Here is a 22,756-nt window from a genome sequence, read left to right as displayed (position 1 = left end):
TGCACCAAATTAAAACAAAAAAGTTTACTAAAAATATGCATCTTTATTCAAACAAGGTTATTTCTGAACTCCAAGTGTCAACTTACATTAGTCAGAAACAAACATGAAAATGTCAGCTGTTTGGGCTTAAAAAAAACCAGTAGACAGTCTTCAGTATTACAGGAATTGATGCACTGATAAATGTCAGATTTTCTTCACATAGGAAGTTAGGTAATTTACAAACAATATTGTGAATCTTACTTTTGAAGGATTCAGGTGTGACCATGTATTTGATATACTGACCAGTACGATGAGATTCTCTTGTCACGGCCAAGTATTTGCTACTTATCATCCACACTCCAAATACAATTATTAAATTTGTTCTCCCCCGTATTGTCAAACTGGATTCCAAGATGTCTTCTCATCCTACTCCTGAAATCTTACTTGATAAGAATCAAACACAGTATCAGTGTTGAAAGAAACTTCTATGAGCCACCCATAAGAGGAAGCTATATTGACTGACAAATATTCTTAAAGTCCAAATTTGTTGCTATCACCTCAAGAACAGACAGGACAAAATTTGAGCTGGGCAGCTGGGAGCTTTCCTTTGATCCATTGAGTGACGAGGCAATTATGGAAGTTCCAAGGAGAGATGACTGTGAAATGAAGCATGAAGTAAAGTTATCACTTTTTGGGTGTTATGCTTTAGACCTTTTGCTCCCCAAAACAAAAGTTTCCTAGTTGCACATGGGATGTGTCAGATCTATTAGCAGCACAAACACACAAGCTGAGCCTCACACTGAAGACACAATTGTAGGTTCAAGTTTTCCCCTAGACACCATCCCCAGCCTTCTCTTCTTTCTAAGAAAAGACACAAAAAGCATGGTCTGCTCCAGCTTTTAAACAAAGTTATGGTTGGGTAAATTCACAGTAACAAAATATACAGGCTTCCTCCGACTGCTACGCTAAGAGCTGTCCCTCATTATGCCAGATACATGCACCTACTTATCAAAATACAATTGCTAGCCTTTCTGCATAAAGGGTCTTTCAAACCCTGCAGTGAGAGAGGCGAGTTCTGTTTAGGTGTCACACTCATGAAGGCAGGCTTGCAATTGAAAGGAACATCACTGTACATTTTCAGAACAATTTAAGAAAATACATTTAGTTTGAAGAGTCAGGGTTGTAACAGCTTAGACTCAAGGCACCTGTACATATTTGCTGGTGTTGAAAGAACTGAATAGATAAATTCCTACATGTTATTCTGGCTTATGTGAAAAGGTTTTGTTCATTGATTTACACTATTTATCTAGCAAGGTTAGCTTGAGGCAGTAGTTTCTCCAATTAGTACAGCAAAATCTTCTCAAATTTAGAAATGAATCTACAAAGCTCTACCACCTACAGTATACTACATACTGTAGCTATGTAAATAGGTGTGTAGGCAATGTAATTTTATTGGTATAGCACAGGCATCCACTTTTTGGACACTGTATTTTAAGTTACAAAATATATTGCATAGATTTATCATTTCTCCAAACTGACAGGCACAATACTGAAGTGTTCTTCATTACAGTGAATTTGGCAGCATGTGTTGCACTCCAAGGGAGTAGATTGTAGGAATGCAGTAGTAGTACGCTAGATTCCAGATAATTTTTTGCAGATTCAGACAAACAGATTAATAATTAGAAGTGAAATATCCTGATGCATTTGTGTATTTTATAGAATTTGAACAAAACAAACAAAACTCCCTATTTTAACTCTACACACAACTCAAGGACAAAGTTATCACAGATATGTAAACAAGGCAAAATGAATTCATTTCACATTCCTAATTTGGGCTATCTGCTTTGTTTCCTTCCTGAAGCAAATGCTCACCTGATAAGCAGTATCAAAAACACATGTTCAGCCTCATGCTTTTGATATTAAAGCAGGAATTGACACACAATACTGGTTCTACAATAGCTGCTGGATTAACAAACATGTCTGAAGCAACAGCTTGTGAGAAACAGGTTAACACTCAATACCTGTAGTTTAGAATACTTGCCATGACAAGATTTAAATCAAGGCATCTGTATTTGATACATGAAAGACAAGACAGCTTTGTAAAAGTAAAGACATATTCATATGCTAAACACATCCCTAATAAAATCAGATTAAGAGGTATAAAGCAATGATATCTTTGCTGAAAAAGTTCCACAAATCTCCAAACAAAATTACAGACTTGAAACTACAAAAAAGAAATCAGTCCCGTGATATACTTGAAGAAAACTACTTTATCATGTTTTCTCTCACTGCCTAAAACAAAAACCCAAAATAAGGAGATGAGCCTTTATTTGCTGGTTCTGTGTAGTTTGTTTTTTACATCAGGTATCAACAGTCAGACTGTTAAAGGGCCACCTTTGTGTCCACATACTAAAAAGCGTTTGTATTTCATGAAGTTAGAATTAACTAAATAATTATTAAACTGTTAAATCTGAGTGGTAAAGAAATGAAGTATTTATAGTAAGTTTTTACTCTTCTCCCAAAATAGAGAAGAACAGTTGTTTGGGGTCTGTAACTGGGTTTTTTTTTTTGCTTGTTGGGGTTTTTGTGAAGTTTTTTGTTTGTTTGGTGCTTTTTTTGTTTTTTTAAAATGGTATGTCAGGACACTTAGTGGCAAGCTTTCTGCACAAAGCATCCATCTGCAATTCTCATTATGAACAACCACCAAACCTGGATGTTCCAATTCCCTTCTCTGGAATATGAACAAAAGAGGAGGAATACAGCACTTGCCTTCCAGTATTTGTGAAAATTAGCCGAGAACACAGACCTAGATAGGGGAAGACTGCAGACCCTATCTAGCATTTGCCCCACTGCTCCTCAGTCTGTTTTTAACTTTAACATTAACATTTTAAATGAGAACTCATTTTCTTTAACAAAATTCAATAATTTACAATATTGAAGTATATCAAACACTAAAATTTCCCTCATTTACAGAAGTGTATCGTTTTCTGTGCATACATACTGCTGTTATGTACACACAAAAGGAACAGGTCATCAAAAGAACTTTTTGGCTGCTGCTTCTTGTTGACTCCTGAAAGAAAAGGCAGACAAGAATTCATTAAATACAGTACAAAGCTAGGTAACTGTCTTAAATATTTCATTTACTTGGGGATTAAGAGATTCCACTCCTTGTCAATAGTCTTAGGGAATTTTTCTATTTACAGACACTGGTAGCATCACTGTAGTTTCAATTTTGCATCAGGCACAGAAGGAAACAAAACCTTCTAGACAGAAGCAAGACACTGTGAAAGAACATATGAACTGATTTTTAAAATTTTCTAAAGCTTCTCAGTACCTGATTGGCTTAAAGATCATCATAGAAAAAGAAACACATGCTACTAAGCAGTGAAAGAATCTACTTGAAATGGGATTTTCTTTTCCCTCTGGCACAGAACATAGTTGTTTTCTTAGTGGATACAGGTACTGTGGATCAACCACACACAGATGCTAGAATTGCAAGGGTACCAAAAAGAACTGGAGGGGACCAGCTCCTCATCTGTCTTGAAGCCACCTTTCCAGTTGATGGCATAACACGACATACCTAAGAAACGCGCACTCTCCACTTCACAGAGAAGCAGACACAATAAAAGTTAGTGCTATTGGCAGCACTGGTCTTATATTAATACTAGTTCCTCTTCCACAGAGGTAGCAAACGGGATTTTCCCTTTGAAGAGCAATGCAGATATTTTGGTCCCTACTCCTTGTTCTGATTAGTGTGTGTGAGAAGCAGGAGGGAGGACTACCAAGCAAGTCAGTCCTTACTCTCAGTAGGTTTTCCTTTCCACCAACACAAATATAATTTGAACATTATGACATTACAAGAAGGAGGAAGAGAACTGAGAAAACATCCCAATTAGTGGGGCTGGGGGCAGGAGGGTGTCAGGAAGTCTGTACATTATCAGTATCCTATGTAGGAGAGTGGTGAAAAAAAAGATGGGATAAATAGCTCGTAGGTACATGGGGGGGGGAGGGAAATCACATCAGATTTTGTTAAAATATTAATAAATCTCAGTAAGTCCAGCAAGGACCACAAGGATGGTGGTCAAGAGCTGAAGCACTTGGGTGGGAACTGGCCTTGTTCATCCTGGACAAAAGAATGCTTCAGGTGGTCTAACAGCAGCTTTCTAAACACCCACAGGATGTTATTGAGGAGACAAGGACAGTTTCTTCACAGAGATGCCCATTTTAAGAAAGACACACAACAGTCAAATTGAAACAGGTTCCCAGTAGATGTACCATGGGAGTGGGGGGAGAATAAAACAAACTTCATTATGATAATTAAGTTTCCAGTGGGGTCCATAACAGTGGTATATTTTCCAGTCTTGGAGGATTTCCAGACATGACTGGTCTAAACACTAAGCACCCTGGTCTGAATTCAGTGTCAACCCTGCTTTGAGCCAGAGGTTGAACTGGAAACTTCCCAAGGTCTCGTCCAACCTGAACAACTGCTTGTTTTAAAGAAGATTAACACAATTATACCATTGCAATTGCACTTCCAGTCAGAAGTTCTAAAACCCTTTGCCCTATTGTCTTTAAACAAAAATATACTTACCTATACATGATATAACCAATGAATAACACTGTTTGCACGGCTACAAATATAAAGAAGTGCACTGTAGATAAGCATGATGGAAACGGTGGCAAGTCTGGGCACTTTGATTTCTCACTAGATGGCTAAAACCCAAGAAAAACAGTGTTTGAGAAGAGCAAACAAGACATGCCATCAAAAGACTGTTCTATGTAAGAAACAAAACAAGGTCTTTGCAGTATGACCTAAAAATCAGAACGCAACCAGAAAACAGACAGCAATGACACTACTCTGAAAAAAATCATCTTAATCCCTCTCTCTTTCCCCTTTCACTTTTATGTTTCTTACATAAACTGACTGATGTTAATTTGAGGGTTATAGGGGAAAGAATAAGTCTTCCAGTAATTTAACCCAGAAATCAAGAACCTTCTCTGGGACTATAAACTAATTCATCTTGATTGCTACCTAGCCTAGACTAAGGTGCTCCTGAATGTGAACACAGACGTCGTTCACACTTAGAGACTTTAAGTGGAGCCTGCCCAAGTTTCCTCTGATTAAAGCTCTCCCTTCTGTGCAGAAGCAATGAAGATTCTCCTTTGTATAGAGCTGTTAAGTAGAGGGACAAATACAAAAAAAAAGCACCCAGAAAATCGAATTGCTTGACCTTGTTTCAACAGGAAATCAGACTAAAAATCATGATCTTTGTTCAAAACTTCTCACCAAAACACAGATCATGCAGTTGGGTCAAGCCAGTGCAGTTTTAGCGAAGCAGCTTAATGAAGGATTAATTGCTCCGTAAATTGCATGCTGGCTCATCCTAACTTTTCACTAACAGTCACATAAAGAAGTATTACAGTCATGTTTTACGCTATCAGCACATTTACCATATTTCGTTGTACTAAATGCTCAATGTCCCTCTTGACGACGTGAAGGTGTTCTTTGATGTCGTTGAAGTGCTGGGTTGTTTCATAGACTCCTGCAGCAGAGCCAGGATGTTGTGCTCCACTGATCAACCTCAGAGTATCAGCCATGGAATTTCTGAAACAAGACAAAGAACAAAACATCTTTCAGTACACAACAGCTTTTCTACAAAAAGCAGTTATCCTGGACACCTTTTAGTCCATCATAATTAGTTTGAAATACATAGTTGCCCCAAAAGGCAGAAAACATTTTTTCTAGCTTCCAATAATACCTATCAAGAAACAACTCCTTCAAACCATGATTCTTAAAAATACTTAATTTTGCAGATAGTTTCAATTCATACAGTGCACCATCTCCCAAAGTCATGCTGAAAACAAGATGTGGCAAATATTATATTGCTAGACATCTGCTTTGCCTGACTAAGGAAGTCTAGAACAAGTGCTTTATCTGAGGCTTTTGCCAAGGCTTCAGGATAAGCAGAGTTTAATGCAATCTTTGAAGAAAACTGAAAGCTGTTTGAAAAATAAATAAATAAGAGCAGTCATGTAAGAAATAAAAATAAAGCAGAGGCTTTAGGGATAAGAAAAGATTTAGATACATCCTTGTTTCATGATTATCATTTATACAAGAAACTCATTCCCCATATGCACTGTCATAATACTTAACATGGTCTTCATGTGAATTAATTTTGCTTCTGTAGCAAATAAAATTAAATCCATAAAAAGCTGAGGTTCCATAACTAATTCTGTTTGAGGTAAACTAGTCAATAAGAGAAAAATACTTAATCTCTAATCAATATGTTTATATAATTTTCCCCTGCTGTCATGTCTCCTTCCAATTGCAAAAAGGATTATTCCACAGCTAAAGAAAATAATATTTATCATGTGAATGTTAATCTCTTCATTATTAACAGAATAATAAAAATGTATGTATCTGGATTTCTTTTTAATTTACTTAAAACTTCACATTTTTTTTTCAGATGAGAGCTTACTTCGATGCCTTCCAGGTGCAGTCCTAACTCTTTGTACAGTGGTCAGCAATTTATCATGGAACAGCTGGGTTGGAAGGGACCTTTAGAGATCATCTGGTTCAACCCCCAGCTGTGGGCAGGGACATCTTTCACTAGATCAGGTTGCCCAAAGCCCTGTCCAACCTGGCCTTGAACACTTTCAATTTTAAATTTCACATAAGAACAAAACAAAAACAAAATAAAAAACCTGGCTTGAATACCATTCCTTGAGTAAACTGACAACAACAACATATAATCATATTTGTGTTATGCACTACGAAAGCTCTCCAGACATAAAAATCGCAAGCATAGATTTTTGCTGTATTAGCGTTACAGCAGCTCTCGCTCCATTGTAAGAGCTATGCATCATGTTTAAACTACTTGAAGTAGTTACATACTAAGTCAAAGCCACACATTAATCCACACAATTATATCAAGTTGCAGACATACCACTTTAACATAGACATATATACTTTTCTTCAAACTGAAGACTATCAGATTTTCTTAAAAATACCACTTTGACACACAAATAAACTTAACATACTAGACTGCCAGTATCCTGCATACTTCCAACAGAACGAGAAAAAATTTCTTCTCACTTTCAGTAACAAAAAGACAATTCACCCTTTTGTGTCATCACTGTAAAAAACTCAATTCCACTTCCAGCACACGTTAGAAGATCAATTACTCTCTACAGTTACATTTCCAGTTATTCCAGATAATGTACCACACTTTAGGCCAGATGGAGTTAGCCATGATTTCTGCAAAATTCTCAACCCTTACCTCAATAAACTTGTTTTTAATATTACAAAATTACCAAAAGCAATTACCAAAAACCAGCTGTTGGCTTCTGTAAGCCACTGCAAACGAAACCAATCAAAGCAGCTCTCACTTCTCTCATTCTACAGTTCTGGTTTGGAATTTATACACACAAAATGAATGCAAAAAGCCCCTCATCTCTCCTAACTTAAATTAGCATATACATTACCCAGAAATTATTTTGTATTTTTATATTGTCATGGTATAGATTATTTCAAGTAAATTGATAAATGTTTACCTGTACTTTGAATTTGTGTTATAATAACATACTTTAGAATTTCTGTGGAAGATGTTTTTCTTAAATAACCTATGCAAACCCTTGCCACCACCACCGTGACCACTGCCTAACAAATGCTGATAGGAATTCTATCTACCCATGTCATTGTCTTGCCCCACTATTTCCAGTGCTAGAACACTCATTGTGTCGCTCCTAATTCCACCATCCCTACGTAACTAATAAAAATCTGCACACCCACCTTCCCCTGTTTGTTAAGAGCAAAGTAACTTCCCTAAATAGACATGGTCTGTAACAAATTTAATTCACATTTACTTCTGCATGAACAATACCATGCTGATAGTTTCTATGAACATGCAGGATTCTTCTGTAAGCAGATGATTAAGAAATACATAAATCTTGACAAGAAAATTACTTTGACAGTAAGTCCTTTTCCTCTGGGATGAACAGCAATGCAACAGCGGACTGTTTATTTCTAGCTATAAATAAAACATTTATTTAATCTAAGAAAAATATTAAGATGATGTTACACAAACTCATACCCAGTAAGTAGTCACTGAAAGGGCAGAATGGCAATGTTAACAAGAAAATCTAATTTGCTTGCAAGAATATTAACATGAAAGCTTTCGTGGAAGAACAAGTGCAAAAATGGAAGCTTTCTAATCTTCATTCTACAAAAAACTGACCTACTTAGGTAAATCACAAGAGATGCCCTAGAACTAATACAGGAAAAAACCCACAACTGTAGGAATGGTTTTTCTCCTTTTTTTTAAATCGGTAACACTAACAGACTACTATGAAGCAATAATCAATATATGAGCTTTAGGCAGTCATAGCAGAATTAGTGAAAAAACACAAACCCAAAAGATATGTCTAAATTGAAGGAGGAAGTGAACTCAAAAATAATCATTAGAAGAATAAGCAATACGTCTCAACAACCCTTATTACACGCAGAGACACTTTTAATTTGTACAGAACTACTCAGAATTACTTACGTGCCTTTACAGATGGTTTACACTAAACAAAACCTCAAATACAGCTCATATACTATTAGATATTTTATTCATAATATAATAACGAACCCATGTAAACATTATATCAGAAGTAGACTAAGTATATTTACAAGATACTCCAAACACACCCTTTTTTTGGGAGCGCACTAGCTATAAAAATCGAAGGCATTTATGCTCGTGTTGTTATCAATACTCCAAAGTCAGAGCAACAAGTTTCCGTGAGGTAGCAGGTTATCACGTTAGCAGAAATTGATTGTTTTTAGAGGGACTGGACTTACTAGTTGAAGTGGAATCTCATGATTAAAAAAAGAAGCAAACTAGGAAGCTTAGCCACCCTAGGGACATGAACTTACTTTATTATAGAAATTAAATGTATGCAGAGTCATCACTAAGGAACCGACACAGAAAAATTTCAAGCTTGTCAATATTATCCTACTGAAATAATAAATAGGGATTTAAAAGGTGGAAAATTATATAGAATTCAAAATACAGCCCTAATATTTAGAAAGCATTTACCTTATTTCATTTACTTGTCTAATGACTTCTTCTTGAGTTTTCACAACTGTCTCAATCTCTTGCTGGGAAACCTGGCGGGGGAGAGGGTGAGGGGGGAGAAAAAGATCAACGTATCTTAGAAAAAGCACATCGATTATGCTGCTGAAATTAAGCTGAGCTACCAATCACAGTGGTTTGGGTTTTTCTTCTATTTACCTGTCCTTGTTGACCTGGAAAACCAGCTCCTCTTTTAGCAATCTCATCTGTGACTGCGGAGACGTATCTCCTCTGCTCATCCAGAATCATGTCCAATTGCCTATTAAGCTGTTTGATTTCAAGGTGAATTCGATTCTGCCCCTCAAAAATTTGCCTCAGTTCACGATCACTTACAGTTTCAAAAAGATCATCCGCTGATAAGGAAAAAAAGCACAGGTAGTTCTTACACATATGCATTCCTCATAAGTTGCATTGTAACCTTTTTCTTGCACCCTTAAACTTTCCACATGGATATACTTTACCATAATTTGACATGTCTGGTGTTTATTTATCGTCATTGCCATGGCAAAGGATACCCAAATGGGATCAGAACAACTGAACAGAGATAACCACACATTCAAACCCAGACACCACCTTAAAAGTTCCTATTTCAATACTGGGGTAATGTGCAACATAAAATGGAAACAGGATGCTGTTATTCTCAGGAGGCAGATCTTTTTGCATAAACTCATACTGTATTACCAAGTACTCTTTTAAAGAGACTTACAGGTATTAAGTAACAGCTCCTTTTTAGGCAAAGTATCTTTAAAGAGCAGCCTGAAATAGAGAAGTGACTGCACATTTTGAGGGAGTTCCTCTGCAGCTTCAACATCAGAAAGAACTCCAAAAGACCGTGGCAAAAAGATTACTGTTTTTTATCAGTGGAAGTCTGGACAATATTTCAAAAACACAGATGAAGATAAAGTGGCATAGGGCCTTTAGAACAGTCATAACTTATCACTGTGCAAAAAAAAAATACGGCAACCTGAAATCTCAGGTCTAGATGCCCAAAGTACATTCCTGTTATGTGTGTGTTCCAACATAACTTATTCAATCCAAAAAAATAAGAAATAACCACTTTATTATATATTCAAATAAGCAGATTATTTTCTGCCCAGCTCTAAAAAACAAAGAAACTTCCCACAACCCAACTCAAGCAAACAAACAAAACCCCCACCCATCAAAGCCAAAGATTTTGACTAAATACTCAAAGTGAGCAAGAGTCATTATTAGAATTTTCCTAAATTAAAAACCATTTAAAAATCAGTGGGAAAATGCTGTTCAGTCTGAAATATCTTTAAACCAATACTTGCTGAGAGCCGCAGATTTATGGGGTCAATAGTGAAAAGGGCAATTCTCCCTTACCCAGCCAGTTTCTTATCAATAGCTTAAAATGCAAAATTAAAGGCCACAGTTTTTAAGAAAACTAAGCTGGAAATGTGGCTATTAGCAACCCAGACACCACCCCTGAATGCCAGCTAATGCTGAGGTGCTGAACCTGACAGAACTCAAGACATGTCCAATACCAGGCAAGCATTAAAAAGCTTTTCCAAGTACACACATGTTCCAGCACATCCACGAGCCCATCTTTCATAACCATCCATAAAACAAGATGGGAAAAAAAGTTTGTTATCAGTGTGCAGAAACAAACCAAAAAGATGACCTTTCATACACATTTTCAAATAACCAAGGCAGCCATGCTTCCTTAACCACCCCTTTACAGAGGGATGCGTGCCCTCCTCTCCTTTCTACTGTTCCATACAGAGTCTCATCGTTCCCATTGTCTTTCTGTTCGTTTGTTTTGTTCTCAGTCCAGGCATGACAAAAGGGACTTGATATTTCAGAAAGCACTTTACAAAAGACCAACGATTCTTAAAGAAAGTAAATAAAATCAGTCAGAGCGTAGTAAGATCAGTCAGAGTATCAGATCTTAGTTCTGAATATCCCAGAACGTAAAGTATTTTCCTTGACAACTGGAAAAAAAAAATTTAAATCTCTCAAATAACTTGCCTGGCTGTCCTTGCACATCAGGATGGTCCTTTTGAAATTCTTCTTTCTTTTTATCCAATTCTTGTTGAAAGTGTTCAAACTCTTCTTGATACTTCTCTTTATCTTTTTGAGGAATTTCTGCATCTGGTAATGGCTTCAAAACATTATCAAAGAGGGGGGGGAAGATTTTTTCATGTTCTCCACCACTCCTATATAACTTATTTTCCAGATTTCAGAATTGAAGACGTAACATAATTCGTGAAGCACATTAATATATGAAGTTGGAGTGAGAAACCGGACATTCCTATGGAGACCCATAGCTTTTTCCCAATACATGCATACTTTCTGTGATTAAAATGAAACCAAGTTTTACAAGGATAGATGCTGTTTAGCAATACAGAACTGTTCTAGAGATATGGAAAGTTGAAAGCAAGAACAGATTGTTTGTCTACTTTCCAAACAAAGTGTACTACTTAGTTTATTTTTGCTGCATGTTTTGATTTAACATCATGATTTTTGTTGATTCAGTGTGCTTCAATTCTGGTCTTGAAAACGTTAATTAAAATATTACAAAAACATTACAGTTTTTGTTTCATTTTTCTAAAACACATGACAGCACAGCTACATGCCAAAATCCTGAAACAGGGATGCCAAGAATGACATCAGAGGAAATACCATCATCTGGTACTACATATAAAACATACACAGTAACATGTTCTATGAATTATACATAAAGATGCTTACTACTTCCTTCCCAGGCTCCGTCAACTGGAAGGTCAGAAAAGACAGGACATCATGATCATCTGTATTCCAGAAACAGAACAAAAAAACCACTGTTAATTGCTACTGCTACACATTACAAATCCTGGTACTTCCCAAATCAATCTTGCACTTGCAAAGGATCTCGAGGCAACAGCATCCACACAGAGTCCTCTCACAAGTTTATACAGCAGGGAATGAGACCGTGCAACATCTCTGTTGGAACAAACTGAAAGTCCTGCTCTAGCCAGGGAACACCTGAGCATATCAATAATTTGGGAATGGGAGAGGATTACATCATCATGGTCAAAAATTGGGATAATGGATCAACACTAGTGGTAAAAAAAAAAACCATCTCTCTTGCAAGCCCTGCAAGTCCCCACACCATTTGTCAGAATTTTTAACATTTGCTACCTGCAAGTCCTCCTGTTGCTGCAGATATTCCAAAATATCCTTGTGAAGGCAACACCATATCTTCCACTTTTGCACAAAATTCATAGTCTTCTTTATCCGGAGTAAAGCCATTGTTAATTAAAACCTGAAAGGATAAACAGAATTTTTTACCATATAAATCTATTTGTGTCGATTGTTTTGTCAGTTTACGGTAATGGTCACAAATACAACTTATCAGTTAATTCAGCAGCTGATACCAGAAACCAAAACCTATTTATTTTCTGAAAGACATTTTTTACAAAGAAAATGCATAAGCTTTCTATTTTAAAAAGGAAAAAAAGGCCCGATTCAAAGTTCAGCATGAACAAAATTCAACATTTTCTATTCATCACGTAAGAGAACATACTGCATATAATTCAGACACGTATAAAAATGGATCCATTTCAGTTATAAGAAGCAGCAAGACAAATTAGCACATGGGGGAAAGGGATACCTTTAGGAGAGGGGAAGGTAAGCCAAGGGATGGCACGCCACTGCCTGAGGGTGCTAATGGGACCATTTTCCAGCTCCAGGGAGCACTGAGGGTTTGGGAGCACATGCGGAATGCTTGCACATCAACGCACTGTACAAGAAACAGGACAGGAAACGCTGGTCCATTCCCAGAGCTATGATGTCACTGGCATTGTGAAAGGAGTCCCCCAGCTGGAGCACTGGGATGGAGGACTACGGGCTGTTCAGAAGAGGCAGCGCAGGCAAGGTGGTAGTGAAGAGGTGTCTCGGCACGGCCCTTACAGTTAGGGGTGATGTGGTTGAGAGCCTCTGGGTGACGATTAGGGGGATGGAAAACAAAGCAGATGTCATTGTGGGCATCCACGACTGATCACTCAGCCAGGATGAGAGCACCTATGAGCTATTCTATAAGCCATTAGGAGAAATCTCTGGATCAGTAGTCCTTGTGTCTGTGGGAGATTTCAACCTCCCAGATATCAACTGGGAATGCTATACTGCTGTGACAAGCAAGTCTGGGAAATCCCTGAAGATGAAGATAATTTCTCATCACAAGTACTCAGGTGAATCAACTAGGAAAGATGCCCCCCTAGACTTGTTTGTGAGTAGAGGCAGGCGCGTGGGAAGTGTGACGGTAGGTGGCTGCCTTAGCCATAGTGATCATGAAATGGTAGTTTAAAATATTCAGTGTAATGAGAAAAAAAGGTCATCAGGATTCCTGCCCTGGATTTCAAGACAGCAAACTTTAAGATACCCAGAGAGCAAGTTAGGAGTGTCCCCTGAGAAACTGCTTTTGAGGGCTTGGGGTCCATGGAACCACCATTTTTTTTTTCTTCTTTTTTTTTCTTGTTAAGAATCATGCACAGGAGCAGGCAATCCCACTGCATCAAAAGTCAAGCAACTGGGGCAGGCAACCAGCTTGGCTGAACACGGAACCCTCTTGGAACTCAAGAGTAAAAAGAAATTGTATGATCTCTGGAAGCAAAGTCAGGCTTTGCAGGAAGATTACAGAGCCGTGGTTTGCATACGCAGGAAGACACAAAAGGCCAAAACTCCACAAGGGTTGAAATCAGCCAGTGTTGTGTCAGACAACAAGAAAGGCTTTTTAAAGTATGTTAATAGCAAGAGGAGGTCCAAGGAAAACACTGGACCAGTACTTGTTGAAAATGGCCACCTGACAAATAGGGATGAAGAAAAGATGGAAGCATTCAACTCTTCTTTTGCCTTAGTCTGTACTAATACTGACAGACCTTGTGCTGCCTGGTCCTCCAAGTTGGAGGACCATAGCTGTGGAAGCAGTGACTTTCCATTTGCGGACACAGAAACTCTAAGTGAGCAGCTGTAAGAGCTGAATGTTTCTAAGTCCACAGGGCTGGATGGGATTCATCCCAGAGTACTGAAGGAGCTGGCAGATGTTACAGCAGGAACCCTCCCAATCATCTACCAAACGTCTTAGGAGTCTGGGGAGGTCCCTGCTGACTGGAAGCTAGCCAGCGTTATTCCAATTTACAAGGGCATGAGGAAAGATGTAGGAAACTACAGACCTGTTAGTCTAACCTCAGTGCCTGCAAAAATTATGAAGATCATACTGAGTGCTATTAAAAGGCGTCTAAAGAACAATGCAATCATCAGGCACAGACAGGGCTCATGAAGGGAAAGTCCAGTCTAAGTAACATGATATCTTACGACAAGGTCATCCACCTAGTGTAGGTATGGAAGGTGGTGGATATAGTTCTTCTGGATTTCAGTAAGGCTTTTAATACTGTCCCTCACAGAATCCTGGACAAGCCATCCAGCTGCGAGATGAGCAGGTTCATGGTGCACCGGGTGAAGAACTGACTGGAGAGCAGCGCTCAACACACTGCAGTGAATGGGGCTACATCTGGCTGGCGACCCAACACCAGCAGTGCTCCTCAGGGCTCAACTCTAGGGCCAGGGCTATTCAACATTTTTATCAATGATCTGGAAGCAGGAGTTGAACACACACTTTGTAAGTTTACTGAAGATACTGAACTGGGAGGTGTTGTTGACTCAGGGGACAAGAGGCCTTGCAGACAGATACAGATAGATTGGAGCATTGAGAAATCATCAGTGGCATGAAATTTAACAAGAACAAACGTTGGATTCTGCACCTGGGACAGAGTGACACTGGGCACAAGTATAAATTGGGAGAGAAGTGGCTGGGGAGCAGCCCTGCAGAGAGGGATCTGGGGGTGCTGGTGACGGCAGGCTCGACTGAGTCAGCAGTGCGCCCTGACAGCCAAGAGGGCAAACAGCATCCCGGGGAATGTTAAACACAGCACGAGCAGCTGGTCAAGAGAAGTGATTATCCCACTGTATCTTGCACTGACATGGCCTCATGTTGAGTACTGTGGGCCCCACAATTTTAAAAAGGATGTTAAGGTACTTGAATGTGTACTTAAATGCAAAGAAGGGTAACAAATCTGGTGAGAGGGCTGGAAGGCAGGTCCTGTGAGGAGCAGCCAAGGACTCCGGGCTTGTCTCGTTTGGAGAAAAGGAAGCTGAGGGGTGACCTTGTTGCTCTCCACAGCTTCCTGAGGAGGGCACATGGAGAAGGAGGTGCTGAGCTCTTCTCCCTGGTATCCAGCAATAGGACACATGGGAATAGTTCAGAGCTGTGCCTGGGCAGATTCAGACTGGACGTGAGGAAGCATTTCTTCCCCCAGAGGTGGTCAAACCCTGGAACAGGCTTCCTGGAGAGGGGGTCGCTGCCCCAGGCCTGTCCGTGTTTGGACAATGCCCTTAACAACAGGCTTTAACTTTTGGTCAGCCCCGGAGGGCTCAGGAGTTGGACGAGATGATTGTTGTAGGTCCCTTCCCAATTGAATTATTCTATTCTAAAACTGATCATGCCATAATATCATCACCCCTGGTTCAAGAAACTCCCGACTCAGGCATCCCTAAAGGCCAGTCTATCAGAAGATAGCCAATAACATTCTGGGTAACACAAATTGTTGGCCTGATCTAGAAGACTCATCCCTTTCTGTTCTTAGGTTGATTCTAAGCTTAGAGAAATTCTCTCTTCCTCCTCAAATGCATTTGCAGAACTGCTAAGGTTAGCAGCATTTGGGCCAAAGGAGTTCCTAGATAAGGCGTCAGGGATCAGGTACATTCAAAAAGAGAGAAGCCTTGGAGTCTGAAATTTGATTTTCATTTAGGAGTAACATAGCTTTTACCATTACAACACAGTACAAGGTCCACCCTTTTAGGTGTAATTCATGTTTACTTTTAGAGAAACTTTTACTACAAAATAACAGCTGTGTGTTTTATGGCTAATACCTATGAATAGCACCTTTTCAGAAGAAATCAGAAGCCAAGAAACACACACTTCATAGTTGCTGCAACCCAGCACCACGAGTATTTTTCTCTCCATATCTAGAAGGGATTCACAATCATCGGAATAGCATTTAAGTCTCGAAGACTCCCTTATACCAGGGGTTTTCTATCTGCTTTAAAGCCCTACTATTTCTTGGAAGTGGGAAGCTTCAATTAGCAAATTTAAATCTACTGTCAAAAAGCAAGCTTCAATTTTTTTAGTCACATTTCAAGAACCTCTTACAGTTGGCTACAAACCCCTCTGAAGCTTTCAGATCAGCTTGAGAAATAGCGTTCAAATTAAGGAGCTGCTCAACCGCTTGGAAGTTGAGGAACAGATGCTGGCTTTGGGACACCTCTACAGGCAAGTCAACAGCAACAGAAGGGTATGAACACATGTGAGGGTGTTAGCATGACTGACTCCTCAGTAACATCAGAAAAATCAATAATACCTGCCAAATTAGCTCAGAAAACTACAGATACACTAATGGAGCTAAAAGAACTCGTCTAGCATTCGAACATACTGCACCTCTGCTACAGAGCTCAACATTTTCAAGAATACTGGAATTAACATATGGGGTCTTTGGGTTTTCACACAGTTGCAACACTCTCACACTTCAAAAGCTGAGAAACATGAGTAATTGTATTATTTCAGAGTACTTACAGTCAGTGTTTTTTGATAGTACGTTATCTTTACTCGAACAGGATAGGGCTTGTTACGAAAGTCCCTCTGACAGGATGCCAATGCTTGCGTGGAACCATCACTATGCAAGAAGACAACTTGCATAAAACTATATCTTATGATTTATCAGCTAAGACAGAAAAGCATCAATGTATCACTAAGCAACATCATGATAATTTTTCAATATGCAAGTTTTTCAAAAGCTGTCCCACAACTGCACTGAGCTTTTCTGAAGTCTGGGATCACCAGTACTACGTGCTTTACACAGGACACAATATAGATAGAATGCAGTAACGGGGAAATCTGTTTGCTTCTGAGACATATTCCCATACCTGTGAACTGAGATGAAAATAAACTAGTCTGGACTGCACCAACTAAGCTAGACACCTCTCTTCTCAGAGAATCCAAAATGTCAATTGTGCTGTTGACAATAAACAATCAGAAATCAAAATTAAACCAATTAATTTTAGTAACAGGCAATTAGCTTTCAGTTAGTCACTTCTGTCAGTGATCAGCTGTGTGGAAGATACCCATAAGCAATGAAAAGTCTGTACCTCCATTTATCTGAGTTCACCCATCCCAAAGGACATATGCCATTTAAATATCCATCAGTTACCAATTTCTGCGCTCTTACTGCCAAAGCAGTGTTTTAACAGATAGAAAAACTCAAATGTAAAGGAAACAAGAAAGCTTCATATGAAATAAACCTTTATAATGTTTCTTAAAGAGTTTCATATAACACATCATTCAAAAGCAAACGTTCATCATTAACACTGAAAATAAACTTACTTCTGATGGTCATACAGAAGTTTTCCGTTGTTGCCTACCACAACCACTCCAGGATTGTTTTTCTAGAAAAAGAAATCACAAACAAATGGGATAGTTTAATTCAAAATGAAGCATAAGTAACACCACTGATAGCCCTTCTGTGATAAAGCACCTGAAGTCACTACACTACAGATACACCACAGATGTTTTTATTTTTTCTGCACTTCAGGACTACATAAGCAAAACGACCGAGTAGCACTGTGTTGTGCTGCATGTTTTGCAACAGGCTGCCACATTCTTTGCATAGTTAGGGTGAAAAAACCCACATAAATTAAGTTCTTGGATATACTTCCAATTATCGTAATTACCAATTAACATAACAAATTACTCGCAGATAGGAGAAATGTATACATAGTGAAGATACAGATCTTCAAACTAATACATGACTTAATACATCCATCTTTGGCCACGTAACACGGGGAAAAACACCCAGACACTATGCTGCCTTATGACCTTATCACAGTCATTGGAAAAGCCTCAGGAGCTATCTGTCAGAGACTAAACAAAGTCTGTTAAACACACCCCCAGTTGTTTAAATTGCTAGAGGATGAGAACAAGCTGAAATGATAATGGCAGAACAGATTTACAGTGCTACTCTGGTTGCCTCCAGGAGTTTACGAAGCAAACTCCAGCTTTTACAACAGCACAAGATTTCAGAGTTACGCCCCTCAACATTTCAATTCATCATCTAAAGTGTACTGGTTTTGGCTAGGACAGAGTTAGATTTCTTCACGGTACATTTTAGGGGGCTTTGTTTTGGATTTATGATGAAAACAGTGTGGGTAACACTGTGACAGTTTTGGTCCACAAGGAGTTGTGAGGGGACACAGCTGGGACAGCTGACCCCGACTGACCAAGGGATATCCCAGATCATATGGTGTCACGTTCAGCAATAGCAGCTGGGAGGGGAGGAAGGAGGGGGACATTCAGAATGATGGCATTTGTCTTCCCAAGTCATTGTTATGAATGATGAAGCCCTGCTGTCCTGGAGACAGCTGAACACCTACCTGCCTCGCAATGGGATGTAGTAAATTAATTCTCTGTTTTGTTTTGCTTGAGCATGCAGCTTTTGCTTTACTTATTAAACTGTCCTATCTCAACCCACAATTTTTCTCATTTACCCTTCTGATTTTCTCCCCCATGCTAATAGGGAGGAGTGAGGAAGCAGCTGTGTGGTGCTTAGCTGCCTACCAGGGTTAAACCATGACATAAAGGAATACACTGACCCACTAGACAGATTGCCAGCTCTTAAGAAAACAAGACTCATACTTCAAAAATTCAACAAATAATGTCCTTCTCAATTTACAGTGGTGGGGTAGGGTGGGTCCTTTGTCTTCAGAGAAACACTACAGCCAAACTATGTTTCTTTTCCTTCATCACAGATTGTGACAACAACGGAATGGTAAACTGGTATACAGAAATACACCAGTGTTTCCACTTCTCAGTATGGGATTTGGTTAGTTTAATTGTTTCAACATCAGTATTACCTCCTCAGTACCACGGGAATACTTCAGTGTCACCTTCTTACTACTTATGTCAGTTTAACAGCAGTAATAGTGAAATATTTCAGAGCACACTTGCATGCATTCTGCACGAAGTGTGTGCAAACAGTTCCACTTCAAAGCATTCATGAGTGCAAACCAAGTCCAATCTACTTTAGAGTACAGCAGACAGGTACTAACAAAAGTATCCAATGCTAACGGTTGATGGGCGGCCCAATTTCTGCTGGGGATCATGTCTGGACACAAGCCATACAAGAACTTCAAAAGTAGCAGAGAATCCAGAGTGCCAAGTAACTTCTGGGTTTTGCCTCCAAAGGTCACAGCAAAGATGAGCTATAAATCCTTGTGACATTCAGTGTGGTTCTCACAATTTCAGGTGTTCAGAGCTATGAAACTGTGTTTCTCTTTTTAAAAAGCTCGTCACTACTTCTAAAGAGAAACAAAAATTCAACTCTAGTATAGCCTAGAACCTTGGAAGGAAGAGGAAAAAGGCTTTGCAGTTTTTAAACCAGCACCATATGCAGGGTGCTTTTGAGTTGGCAGTACTAGATGGAGTCTACTTCTGGATGCCAACATACTAGGCGGAGGATCAGTTACAGCACCAACACACTGAAACAGCAACAAGAATTTCTCCATACTGGGACTGAGGAAGGTAACAGGTTGTCATTAGAAAAAGTCTTACAAACTCCAGTATTTTAAGATGCGTCAGACCAATACAGGCATGACGAAGACTTTTGTTTTGACTACAAGTGACACATCATCACTTTCTAAAAAAGGGTTTCACACCACACTGACTAAACTTATGATCAGCATCCCAGTGCTATCAAAGTTCTGGCAAACAGTGTTGTTCTACATGCAACTTTTGGTAAATTTGGCATCTTCAGCCAGCTAAACTACACCAGTGTCCATATTCATGTCATAAGTCAGAAAAATAAGGAAAAAAAAAAAAGACTCAAAAATTTTTAGTAAGTTGAGCAACACTCTTATGTCTTGTCTTTGAAGATCAGAAAAGACCAAAAGCCATCTGTAGGAAAAAAGCTTTTACACCTACAAAAATACACCTAAAAACATCTAAAAGCAAGTGCAGGAAAAGCCAAAAAAGCAAAGCCAACCTACTATGTATTATTAAAGTTTCCCAGGATCATTCTGGACTGGAAAAGTGGAAATTCAAAACAGCAACTGTCACCTCCATCTGCTACAGAATTTTTGCTGCTGAATTAAAGGCAGATTTGTTCCAAGAAAAAGAGCATCTCTGAAGACAGACATAGAAATTCGTGTTTCCAGAGTGTCATATTTTGGTACAACATGCCTCTTCCAAAATCACCCATCTTCAGACATAGCAACATTCAAACTGTGCATGGTCATTCCAAATTTTAGCTTGTATGTATGTACATGGTATTCTCTCTCCAAACCTAACACTTGAACCAATGTTCAGTGGAGATTCATTATGTGTTAATGTTCAACTTTCAAGCTTAAAAAAAAAGAAGTGGGAAAAAGCAGTAAAAATTCTATAAGGGAAACTTAACTATTTTAATTTATCCCTTTGAAGTGAAGAGGTGAGAGTAGGAAAATAACTTTTTTTTTTCTGGAGTTATATGTACAAAACAGGCAGGGAATTAATTTATAATATTTTCTAGAAGAGTTTGCTTCCAACTAACCTTTCCATCGTTGTCAAAGGAATCAAAGAAAATTCCAACACCGTTCCATTTATCAGCTGCCCCAAAAACAGGACCTTCCAAGCCTTGTTCTTCTGTAAACCAGATTGCCTAGGACAGAAAGAAATTAAGAGTGGTAAGTCAAGATTCACTTTTTAAAGCCTGTCTATTTGTTTTCAGTTAGATAAAATTCTTAATACCAATCCATCAGCTCCAATGCGGCCTCTTCCTGTAACTCGGAAGGTCACTTCGACTTCCCAATATTCAAATATTGACTTGTTTTTTGTCCACACCGACCCTCTCTGGCTTTTCAAGGATGTTGTTATACGAATCTGATCTGCACTTGGTATGGCATCTAGAAAGGAAAGGAAACAACACTGAATATATGAAAAAAAGTATTTCAAGTGCTTAACTAGCCAATTAACAAATCTTCTAAAGCCACAAAATTTTCTGGCCTACTCAACTAGAGAGCAGTTTTCAAAATAAATTTTTAATGGAGTACTCAACCACTTGGAAGGGGGGGGGGAAAAAAAAACCAAACCCCTATACTTTTACTTTCAACAACTCAATTACTACTGCTTTACAGAAGACTTAATCCCCTTTCTTTTGGGACCACAACTTAATAGAACACTGGTCTTGCTATTAAGATACGTATTAATTATTTTTTTTTTAAATCAGGTTTAGCTTTTTGCTGTATCCCACATAACTTTTCACAAATCACAGATTTCTGTTCTGCTTTTTAAAAACAAATGTTTAAATTTTCTATTTAATGGTTTAAAAGGGGATGCATTCACTTGTTGCTAAGTAACTTTTATTTTTATTATCTGCTTCAAAAAGCAGGAAAAAAGCTCAGCTATATACAGCTTCCTTCATGTCACATGTAGCATAATGTCAAGAAACCAAAATTATCACTCACGAATTAACCAATATAATCTAAACACTGCCAAAAAAAAAAAAAACCCACAGCAGAATTTACTACAGAGAAACTATACTAAGGTAGAACCTTATGCACAATAAATATCATTAAGGGGGAAGCCTTACAGCAGACTGTACACCTTTTTGAGTGCAACCAAATGCTTAACCCATACTGCAGAGGATACATAAATTGCATAAACTACGTTCAATGAAATCATATTTGCCAAGGTAAAGTTTCCATTTCAAGCTTCTGTATTCTGAAATTCCCCAGGACTCCTAGCCATAGAGAGCACGGCAGCCTGTCTCTGGCACACCACACAGGCGTGAGGCCGACTTCCATGCTGACCGAGTGACACATCATCACTCCACAAAGCGAGTTTCGTACCTCTCGAGCCACCTCCTCACAGCACGGAGCTACCACATCGCGAGAAAGGTCACGGGTAGCTCCGAACCGCACGCCGGAGGCGCCGGGGGGTTACGGGCGGGTTTCCATTTTACCTCTACCACAGGGTCTCCTCCGGCCCGCGCGAGCTACCTGGATATCCACAGGACGTGGCCCCGCAGGCGCGGAGGGCGCCGGGCTCTCAGGCGGAGGCGGGAAGCGCGGGGGGCGAGTCGGGCTCCTCTCCCTCTCGGCTCCCACAAGAGCCTCGGCGGACCCGGAACCGGACAAGGGCGGGTAGTCCCGCCGGCCGCGGCCACCTCCACCGCGCCCCTCAGCCCCACGGCCTGCGGCCGCTGCCTCCCGCGCCTTTTCCTCAGGTAACGAGGACGACGTGCCCGCCGCGGGGCAGGAAGATGGCGCGGCCCAGCCCCGCTCGCGCTCCCGCCGCCCGGTACTTACTGCCCGTGTGCACCCAGAACGGCACCGTCCCATCCGCCTGCACCAGGTGCGGGCCCTTGAAGCTGTACTTGTACTCAAAGCGGCGGTGCGGCTGAGCGGCCGCCGCGCCCTCCGCCGCCGCCTGCCCGAGGGCCAGCGGCCAGCAGCCGGAGGCGAGCAGGACACCGGCGAGGAGGGCCGCGGCCAGGCCTCCCCGCTGCGCGCGCGCCGCCATCTTGGCCCGTGCTGCGGGCCGCCGGGCACAGCCAACAGGGCGCCGCCCGATTGGCCGA

The 22,756-nt window shown here is 39.8% G+C and overlaps 1 protein-coding gene across 1 annotated transcript; it reads right to left on the bottom strand.

Annotated features, from left to right (window-relative positions):
* Positions 1–23: 23 nt before the first annotated feature.
* On the bottom strand, positions 24–22,756 carry LMAN1 (lectin, mannose binding 1). Its single transcript, XM_074932268.1, has 14 exons — positions 22,485–22,756; positions 20,926–21,080; positions 20,729–20,836; positions 17,530–17,591; positions 16,723–16,822; positions 12,237–12,360; positions 11,808–11,866; positions 11,085–11,217; positions 9,255–9,448; positions 9,060–9,130; positions 5,431–5,584; positions 4,571–4,692; positions 2,981–3,049; positions 24–635 (listed from the first exon to the last, which is right to left on the bottom strand). The coding sequence occupies exons 1-13, from the start codon at positions 22,696–22,698 to the stop codon at positions 3,013–3,015; spliced, it is 1,533 nt and encodes a 510-aa protein (XP_074788369.1). The 5' UTR covers positions 22,699–22,756; the 3' UTR covers positions 24–635; positions 2,981–3,012.

This window comes from Athene noctua, chromosome Z, assembly GCF_965140245.1.
Source record: "Athene noctua chromosome Z, bAthNoc1.hap1.1, whole genome shotgun sequence".
NCBI classification, from domain to species: domain Eukaryota; kingdom Metazoa; phylum Chordata; class Aves; order Strigiformes; family Strigidae; genus Athene; species Athene noctua.
Note: the sequence above shows the minus strand (reverse complement) of the source record. Positions and strands in the feature narration are given on the sequence as shown.